At 50.2% G+C, this 10,111-nt stretch overlaps 1 protein-coding gene across 2 annotated transcripts; it reads left to right on the top strand.

Annotated features, from left to right (window-relative positions):
• The first annotated feature begins 233 nt into the window (after window positions 1–233).
• On the top strand, window positions 234–5,449 carry LOC136458356 (uncharacterized). Of its 2 annotated transcripts, XM_066458308.1 has the most exons (3): window positions 234–1,469; window positions 2,177–3,536; window positions 3,773–5,449. In XM_066458308.1, exons 1-3 carry the CDS (start codon window positions 444–446, stop codon window positions 3,805–3,807), a joined length of 2,421 nt encoding a protein of 806 aa, XP_066314405.1. In that variant the 5' UTR covers window positions 234–443; the 3' UTR covers window positions 3,808–5,449. The 2 variants fall into 2 exon arrangements, with proteins under 2 accessions (XP_066314405.1, XP_066314404.1); XM_066458307.1 differs by having other exon boundaries at window positions 2,177–5,449.
• Window positions 5,450–10,111: the final 4,662 nt, after the last annotated feature.

Raw genomic sequence — 10,111 nt, 5'->3', positions numbered from 1 at the left:
CGGTGCTGCAGTCCACTGCCGGGCCGGCGGCGTTCCCAGCCCAGGTCCGGGCGTTCCCAGACTTGGTCTGTTTTGTCTTTGTCCAGCCATCCTCGGTCGGTCGACGGGTCACGGGATGGGACGGGGGACCCCAGCTGTAATCGCCCGCGCTTGCCGTCACGACTCGTCGCGGCTTCCATTTATCTGGGGAGGCCAGCCGAACGGGAGGGTCACGCAGTCACGCTCACGCGTTCGGACGACGACGCTCCTCTCCCCCGCTCTCTCCCCTCCGATTCTTCAGCCACTCCCGTCTCCTCCTCCTCCTCCGCCTCCGCAGTTACCGTGTGGCGGACGCTGACGCGAACGTCTCCGTGCTCCACTCACCATTTCCATCCAACGCACCCACCCAGAGTGCGCACCATACCACTGCCACTATTGTGCAAGCACCACTAACCAGCCAAACCATGGACGCGGACGCTGCGGCGGCGCCATGCAGGAAGCCGGCGTCCCACTCCCTCCCGCAGCCGCCCCTGCTGTTCGCCGTCCGCGCGCGCTCCGGCCGGGTGGCCGGCGGCGCAGCGTTCTCGGGCCCGCCGGACACGCCGCCGCCGCCCGCGCTGTTCGCCGTCCGCGCGCGCTCCGGCCGGCTGGCCGACCTGGGCGGCGCCGTCGGCGCAGCGTTCTCGGGCCCGCCGGACACGCCGCCACGCCCCTCGCTCGTCACCGTGCCGTTCCTCTGGGAGGAGGCACCGGGGATGCCCAAGGCGTCGCCTACCGCCTGCGCCGCCGCGACGACTCCGGCTGCTACCGACGCTGGCCCCGTTCTCGAAGGCGAAACTGGCGATCATCAGGACAGCAGCGGCCACGCGGACCAGGCTGCGCGTCCCCTGCCGCTGAAGCTGCCCCCGCGGCTGCAGCAGGTGCCAGCGTCGCTCGCCGCGTTGGACACCCGTCAGGGCAGCGGCCACGCGGACCAGGCGCGTCCGCTGCCGCTGAAGCTGCCCCCGCGGCTGCAGCAGGTGTCAGCGTCGTTCGCCGCGGCGGACACCCCGCTGTCGTCCCCCAGCACCGTGTTCCAGGGCCCCTACTACGCCCGCGCCGGCGGCGGCAGGAGGACGCCGAGGTGGGCCCGGAGTGGCGGCGCTGCCTTACGACGGACGACGAGCGCCGGCGTGGCACTCTTCTCTCGGACCTGGAGCAAGCGTAGGGCGGCGGCGCCCGCGGCGGGAAGAAACAAGCACAGATGCGGCTACCATGAGCGCGACGCGGCGGGTACGGATGCCCAGTGGTGCTCGCCGGGGTCGTCGGACTCCTCGTCATCCGTGTCCACCTGCTTCGGCGGCGACGATCACCGTCGCGGGAGGCCCAACGACGGGCGCGAGGTCTCCTCGGAGGAGGACGACGGCTCCCCGAGGGGCTCGGTGAGGATCACGAGGTTTAGGCTTAGACGGAACCGGAGCCTCCCCAGCATGAGCACGTCTAACCTCTGGGTACGTCGTCGTTTCTGCTCTGCTTTCTTGTGCCAAGCATGCTCTGTTTTTTTTTATTATTATTATTGAAAATGACCAATGGTCGGGGTGCATTTATGTGCTTTCTCAACTTAAAAACGATTACATCAAACAGCGAAAATTAGTAGGGACCTGCCTGTGTTCTGCAAATCCTAATTAAACCGTTGTAGGACAGAGAAAATTACGGTAAGTTACTAATTAGGGTGTAACTTTAACATAATTTTCACCACAAACCTCAAAATCGCAGCAAATGGGGTTACAACACCATGAGAGTAGTGTATTGCTACAACTCCAATAGTAGTACTTTATGGGAGGTTACAACACCATGAGAGTAGAAGCAATCTGTTGGAGATGCTCATATATCCGATCGTCCACTCTGTATGATGTGAATTTTGCTATCACAAATTCACTAAGTCCAACACAATTTTCGTTCCCGTGGAGTTGTTACTGTTAGCCTTTATTATCCTTTGTACCTGTGTAACGTATGGCTCTCCATCTAGCTTAGCTTCTACGTTTGCCTCTATAGCTTCTACGTGCTCCTATATACATGTACAGTGAACCTCTTCAAATATAATGTAATTTATTTATTCACCTCTATGGTTAAATGGTATCATTCACCACTGATCCTTTCCCCTTCCGCTCCACACGTCGTCGCTAACCGCTCGCCTGCCTGCGCCTTTCCTCGCCAGGCAGCCGCTGACTGGTTCGCCGGCGCCCTCCGCGTGCTCGCCAAGCCGCAGTCATCAGGCCCCATGGCTGATGAAGCCGTCGCTGATGAAGCCGTCGCTGATGAGGCTACGTGCCTTGCCGAAGCCGCTCGCCAGTGTGCGCTCGCCCTCGACCAACACGAGGCCGATCATGCCGCGCTCTGGGCGCAGGCCACCGCTGTCCTCAATATCAAGGCGTTGATCCCGGTCACCCTGGATTCGGCCGCCAACAACTTCAGCAAATGGCGCGGCCTCTTCCTCGTGGTGCTGGGCAAGTATGCCCTAACTCGCCACGTCCTCTACGACGAAGCCTTGTCGGACCGCCCTGTTTGGGTCCGGATGGACTGCACGGTGTTGACATGGATCTACGGCACCGTCTCCAATGACCTCCTTCAGTCCTTGATGATTCACTTGTTCAACGCTCGTGGTGCCTGGCAGTTCCTCGAGGATGAGTTCCAAAATCACAGTGAGTCCCGTGTGCTACTGCTTGAGACTCAGTTTCGCAACCTTCGTCAAGGCTCTATGTCTGTTGGGGATTATTGCCGCCGCCTTGAAACCATGGCTGCCGCCCTGGGTGAGTTCGGTGATCCCATCAGTGATCGTCAGATGGTCCTTACTCTCCTTCATGGCCTCAACAGTAAGTTTCGGCACATGGTGTCGAACCTAAAGATGCGTCGCCCGTTCCCCACGTTCGCTGAGGCCCGCACTCACCTGCAACTGGAGGAGATCGATCTTGAAGCCGCGCCACCGTCTCCACCCGCGGCCATGGTGGCCGACCCTCCGCCACGCCCGACTGGTCCGGTCGGCCCCCCATCGTCACGCCTGGCTGGTCCCTCAAACCCCAATGGTCCACGACACAACTACAACAACAACTGTCGCCGTGGTCGTGGGGGCAAGTCTAGTGCTCCTGGTAGTTCTTTGTTGTTCGCTCCAGGTGGTGCCACTTCGCCGCATTCGTCCTTTGCCCACCCTTGGGTGGGCACAATGCTGATGTGGCCGTACGATCACTCCCCCGTGGTCACCCCCCGTCCTCCTCCAGCGATGGCTGCTACAACACTGGGAACCTTCGGGTTCCCTCCCTACGGCCACCCCGGCCCCTACTATGGGGGAGCATCGGGCGCTCCACCTCTACAACAGTTCGCGTCGGCTTCTCTACCACCACAGCAGCAGATGATGCCGTCGCCGCTACACCCACAGCAGCCGTCGAACCCTATGCAAGGCGGTTCATGGGATCAGCCATCCCTAGCTAACTCGTTCAGTACGATGGCGTTGGACCCTGCTTCGGCACCTTCTGAGTGGAACGTCGACTCTGGCGAGGGCTCCCATATAACATCGGACGCCGGTACACTCTCTACTGTTTTCCCTCCTTCATCCTGCACTCCATCTATCATTGTTAGTAATGGGGCTTTACTTCCCGTTACTCATACCGGGTCTCATTTTTTTGTGTCCACACCATAATCTTATTCTTAATAATGTTTTAGTCGCCCTAGCATCATTAAGAATTTGGTTTCTGTTTATCGTTTTACCATCCACAATAATTGTTCCATCGAATTTGACCCTTTTGGTCTTTCTGTGAAGGACATGCAAACCAAGAACATGATCACCAGGTGTAATAGCTCCGATGACCTCTATTCATTCTTCCTGCCCTCCACCAGCACTGCCGCCCTTGTTGCCGCCCCCACCTCTCTTTGGCATCAACGTCGTCTCAGACACCTTGGGCAGGAAGCTTTGTTCAAGCTTATTAGCTCCAATGTCATTCCTAGTAATAAAGATGATCCCGAACATCTCTGTCATGCTTGTCAACTCGGGCGCCATGTGTGCTTGCCTTTTACTTCTTCCAGTTCTAGAGCTCCTAATAAATTTGATTTAATACATTGTGACCTCTGAACATCACATATTGCTAGTGTTTTGGGCTACAAGTACTATTTTGTTATACTTGATGATTGTTCACATTATACGTGGACCTTTTCGCTTCCCACCTCCTCTCACTTGGATTTGTTGAGGTGAAGTCGGACACGCCACTGTTCACCTATCACCGAGGTTCTGATGTGGTCTCCTGCTATATGTCGACGATATTGTTCTCACTGCATCGTCTACTCGCCTTCTCTGACATATTATTGCAGCACTTCAACAAGAGTTCTCTATGATTAATATGGGTCAACTTCATCACTTCCTGGGAGTCTCTGTCACCCGCCGAGATGATGGACTTTTTCTCTCTCAGCGGCAGTACACAGTTGATATTTTGGAGCTAGAGCGCGCCGGTATGAGTGCTTGCAAGCCTAGTAGCACCCCCAACGACATCCACTCCAAATTGTCAAACGATGGTCCACTTGTTGATGATCCGACTTAGTATCGCAGTCTCGCTAGAGATCTACAATGTTTGCCATTCACGCGACTAGATATCGCGTTTGCAGTTCAATAGATTTGCCTATATATGCATGATCCCCAGGAACCTCGCCTTGCTACACTGAAGCGTATCCTGTGCTATCTCTAAGGCACTTGGTCACATGGCCTAACTCTTCGTCGCTCGCCACTGGTGGACCTTATTGTGTATTCTGATGCCAATTGGGTTGGGTTGGTTGCCCTGATACTCATTGATCGACGTCTAGCTATGCAGTATTCCTTGGTGACAACTTGGTTTCCTGGTCCTCCAAGCGCCAATAGACTGTCTCTCGTTCCAGCGCTAAGGCAGAATATCGGGTCATCACAAATGTTGTCGCCGAAGTTTCATGGCTGCGTCAGCTTCTTGATGAGCTTCGCCACCTTCTTCATCGTGCTACATTAGTTTATTGTGACAACATAAGTGTTGTCTACCTCTCCAACAATTTGGTTCAGTATCAACGTACCAAGCATGTGGAGATTGACCTACACTTTGTTCGAGATCGTGTTGCTATCGATCAAGTCCACGTACTCCATGTCCCGACAACATCCCAATTTGCCGACATCTTCACCCAGGGCCTCCCGACATCTGTCTTCTAGGAGTTTTGATGCAGCCTGAATGTCTGTGATGCTATCGCTCAGACAGCGAGGGAGTGTTAGGGTTTATTATCCTTTGTACTTGTGTAACGTATGGCTCTCCATCTAGCTTAGCTTCTACATTTTCCTCTCTAGCTTCTACAAGCTCCTATATACATGTATGGTGAACCTCTTCAGATGTAATGTAATTTACTCACCTCTACGGTTATAGTTACAAGTTCCACATTCCAAATATGAATCTAATCTTTTTATCAGAACAAACAATGTATAATATGAACATAAAAAACACCTCATAACCCTATATCATCACAGTATCACAAATTCAACACTCATTGATATATTCACTAGAAAGGAAAATCAAAGTTGACGACCATGATGGCAGCTACTTCCTAACCAAACCCTGAACATATGCCCACTTTGTTTTCACTCATCTTCACTCTGCCGTGTCTACTCTGTTGAAAAATTGTGTTAGAGTGTGTAGTGGAATGCGACCCAACTCGCTATACCCATGAGCCGGTGCCCCTCAGGTCCAGGTCCACCGGAGCCCACAACATACCAAGGCTATGGTCTAACTCAACCTAAAAGACTAGCCTGATAGGTGAGGGTTGTCCCCGCCTTATATGTTGTGCTCCCCACCATCAATTACCTAACAATCTCCCCCGTCACACATGACCCAACTCTTCACATCAGGTCCTGAGTCCAACGCTCCATATAACACACAACCCGTGTGACCTCCGAGATGCTAACGGGCTCTGTCGTCACCGTGTGACCCCCATGAGATTTTCCAAGTTTTTCCGACCATGGGCTTTGATACCACTTGTTAGAGTGCACAGTGAATACTGGTCTGGCTCGCTATACCCACGAGCCGGCACCCCTCTCAAGCCCAGGTCCACCGAAGCCCACAACATACCAAGACCTTGGCCCAAACTCAATCCAAAAGACTAGCCTGATAGGCGAGGGCTGCCCCCGCCTTATATATTTTGCTCACCACCATCAATTACCGATGTGGGACTAAACCTAACAATTTGTAACACATTACACACAGTTTAGCATCAGCAAACCATCAATTACGACAGTATCTAGAAGGTATAACCTATAAAAGAAAAGCTGAATCTGAATTCATGCACATATTATACATGACAAGTACTTTCAATGGCTCTGGCTCGTTGATGAATTTTCAAAGAAAAGCGTTGGGTTGATATCGAGTTTTCAAATTAATGTAGTATACTAGTGTCGTGTATTCCATCTATATAAAATGAAATTGTTACTCTGAACTTTGGCAATCTTTGATTTCTCCTTAGGTTCTTGTGAACATTTTGTTCTTTCAGTGCCATGAAATGGACTTGTAAGCATTGCTCACATAATCATGTCCATTATTTTGGTTGATGTAACATGACACAAATGGAACTGTTGGCAGGCAAGCATCCGTAGGAGTGTCAAGCAGATTACTCCATGGAGCTAGAAGTTCAGCAACGACAAGGTACGGACACTACTAAAAATAATCGGGAGCGCCAAATTGCAACCTGTGGTGCCCCATGGAGACCGGGAAGTGTACAACTACAAGCTCAGCAAGCCATGTAGCGAAAAGGCTCAATGTTGCATAGGCTACATTAGGTTGGACATACGACTTTGGAGTAACCTACGCATGTGTAGGCGTATGTGGTACAACTAGGGGCCGATTGAGTCTGATCTTTCCGTAAATGTGAATATGTGATACGACGATAATAAGTAATAACAATCAAGAAACAGACTAGGCCCCGTTCGGTTTACTGAATTTTGACCGAAACTGACTGAAAAATACTGTTCTGACTGAATTGTTGTGAGAGAAAAATACTGTTTCGGCTGAAAAAAAGAAGCCGAACAAGCCGACTTCTGGATAAGTCGGGGCCTTAAATCTTTCCTTGGTTTCCAAAACATGTCAGCAGCCAAAACTTGTGAACAGACAAAATCTTTCCTTGATTTCCATTTGTACCTAGCTGCACTACTAGCCGCTAGGTGCCAGTTTAGCTCCACGGAGAGCTTGGTTCAGGGGAGGAGGGCAGGAGGCTTCCATCTGGCGAAGAATACCGGAGGCTTGTGCCTGTCAGCCTGTGTACGTACGCGCAGAGTTTGCCATCGATCGTCTTCGGAGACCGAGGAAACGCAACGTAAGCTGTTGCAACGGTTTTTACTTTCCGTGACGTTTCGTGAGAGACGACGACGACGACGACGTTCATGATAATAATAATAACTATAATGCTTAATTAGCTAATTACTCTCCTTAGCATTGACAAATGGCGCTCCTCTTCTTCTCCTCTTGTGGAGTGTGGAGTGCACCGCTACATCTTGACTTTGAGAGAGAAAAATATCTACAATATGGATATGGGAACACCCTTGTTGATAGCCAAAACGTGATTAGGAGAATGCAAGATAGACAGAAAAATTCAAATACAAGTGAAAAGGATCAAATTTAGAGCAAATTAGCAAAAATCAATTAAAATCGGCCAAGGCCTGTTTGGGCAACACCTCAAAATCGCCCCAGGCTAGTTTCGGCAGGAGGTGCAAGTGACCCTATTAACACCGGAACAGACCGGTTTTGGTAGTCTAAGGCTGTTTCAAGTTTTTTTTTTTGGAAACTCACTTAATCTTGTAGAAAACTTGTAAATTCTAGGTGAAATAGGTTTCCTAGAATAGGACCACCTCCTCTATTTATATAAGAGGATTGTGGCCGATTGAAAGATCCATCTATCCAATCCATCCAATCTACCTTACTTTTTATCTTCTACCTCAAGCTCTTCGAACCTCTTTGTTGTCTAGCACTCCTCACAATGAGATTTCTCGACATTCTCCTTTTGTTGTCTAGCACTCCTCTCAACAAGATTTGATAGAGTTCTTGGTGGCCTTGCCAATCCTAGGAACACCCTCACTGGACATCTCCCTAAATGGAATTTCCAAGGAGGCGTTCATATAAGTGTTCTCGATGAAGAACAAACATTAAATCGGCCTCGCTGATCCCCTGGTCATTGCGTCAAATCCTGTTGTCCACGTTCGGCCCAATCAGGCCAAATCTACTACTGGAAAAAAAATATTGTTCATGTTGGTGCCTTTGTACTAGCGGCGCCATCACAAATATATGTTTTCACTGTCCTTTCATTCCATTTAATAAGGCGCCTTCTGTTCCATTTTATAAGGCACAATTTAAAATGACACGGTCTCCTAAGTTACATTTTACTTTTTATTTACTTTATATTATATATATTTTAAAGAACATGTTATGCACGTGTTTTATTAAGAGAAGGGGATACAACCCGCTAAAGTATTTAACAGACATACCGACAAGAAACAAAAAAGCGCGCGGAGTGCCTAGGAAGAGATAAAAGAGAGAGAACAAAATAGAGGGGGGGGGGGGGGGGGGTGGTTTAAGGACCACCCAAGTACACACAACTCATGTAACACTAGAAACTACCGCTCCTAAAGCTGCAAAGAGCAGGCGAAAGGATCAACATGGCTTACGACCGGTGACTTGTTTCCTCTTTAATACCATTGACCAACTGCACTGGCTGAAGCGATTGTCCTCAGAATACCCGAGCGTTGCGTTCCTTCCAGATCGTCCAAGTGATTAGGACGACTAGGAATCAAACATTAGACACCGAGGTTTCAGGATTGACTTTTTTACCCGAAGCCACCAGTCTGTCCAGAAAGTTACGAGGCTGGCAGCCGGTCCAGGATTGTAACTCAACTGCTCTTGTCTCATGCTCCTATGAACAAAGCGCGCAATTCCCTCTATTAATAGCCCATGTCTTTGCAAACTCTTAGACGTCCAACAACGACCAAGAAGGACCAGCCATATAAAGAATTTGCAATTGTTTGGCGTCCACACCTTCCAAAGTTTTTTTTTTTTTTTTTTGCGCCGAGTATTGTTTTTTTGCCACATGAAGAAGGATCTATAGGCACTCGAGGTCGAGTACTGAGCATCACCTGTCCAATTCCACAAGAAATCGTCTGGCATGTTCGAGAGGGTCGTTGGTTCCACCACAACTGCAGACGCCCTCTTTGTCGAGTGCTGGGGGCACTCGGCAAAGCCAGTCAAGCACTCGGCAAAGGCCTCTCGGTAAAGACTTTGTCGGCAAAAATTTCTTTGCCGAGTGTCAAAAATCGACACTCGGCAAAGTCTTTGCCGAGTGCCAAGCCCGCACTCGGCAAAAAAATAACTGCCGTCAACATTTGACGCCGGCTTTGCCAAGTGCCTATGGACTAGCACTCGGCAAAATTTGAATGTTTGTCGAGAGCCAGGGCTGAGCACTCAGCAAAGAAATAATTTTTTTTTAAAAATATCTTTTTAAAAATAGTCTTTGCCGAGTGGTACCATCTGGCACTCGGCAAAATTGACCTCTTTGCCGAGTGCCAGGCTGTGGCACTCGGCAAAACTGGGGAAGTGGCTGTTTTTTGCGGCATTTTTTCTCAGCTTTGCCGAGTGCCACACCCCTAGCACTCGGCAAAGACTTCTTTGCCGAGTGTTGGCACTCGGCAAAGCTGAAAAATTTGCAATTTTTTTTTGTTTGTTGCTTTCCTTCGAAAGCAAACACGCAAAACTCATATATAATACATGAGACAGCACACATGCATTTAGCATCACACAAAACGCATACATAATCCATAATACATCACAAGCACATTCGACATCCATCACAAGCACATCCTCCTGCATAATCCATCACACGCACATCCAATATGCAAATCCATGACAACATCTAAGAAGTCTTCATCCAACACAAGTCCTAAATCAAGAAAAGTCAATGAAATATGAAGGGGCACCACCTACTGCCACTGATCCCAATGGGAGCCTGAAGGGGCACCTCCGTGCGGTGGTGGACCTGTCCAGCCGGGGTGTGTGTGCTGAGGCGAAGGAGTCGGGTTCGAACCCGACGACTGTTGCACAAAGGAGAATTGAATTCATTAGTA

The sequence above is a fragment of the Miscanthus floridulus genome, chromosome 6 (genome assembly GCF_019320115.1).
Source record: "Miscanthus floridulus cultivar M001 chromosome 6, ASM1932011v1, whole genome shotgun sequence".
Classification (NCBI taxonomy): Eukaryota; Viridiplantae; Streptophyta; class Magnoliopsida; order Poales; family Poaceae; genus Miscanthus; species Miscanthus floridulus.
Note: the sequence above shows the minus strand (reverse complement) of the source record. Positions and strands in the feature narration are given on the sequence as shown.

What these genes read in the sequence shown, in the direction of transcription:
- LOC136458356 (XM_066458307.1), top strand. Translation starts at nt 444, where the DNA reads ATGGACGCGGACGCTGCGGCGGCGCCATGCAGGAAGCCGGCGTCCCAC. An exon ending in TGAGCACGTCTAACCTCTGG is followed by an intron (nt 1,470 to 2,176) that starts GTACGTCGTCGT and finishes TTTCCTCGCCAG; the next exon opens with GCAGCCGCTGACTGGTTCGC.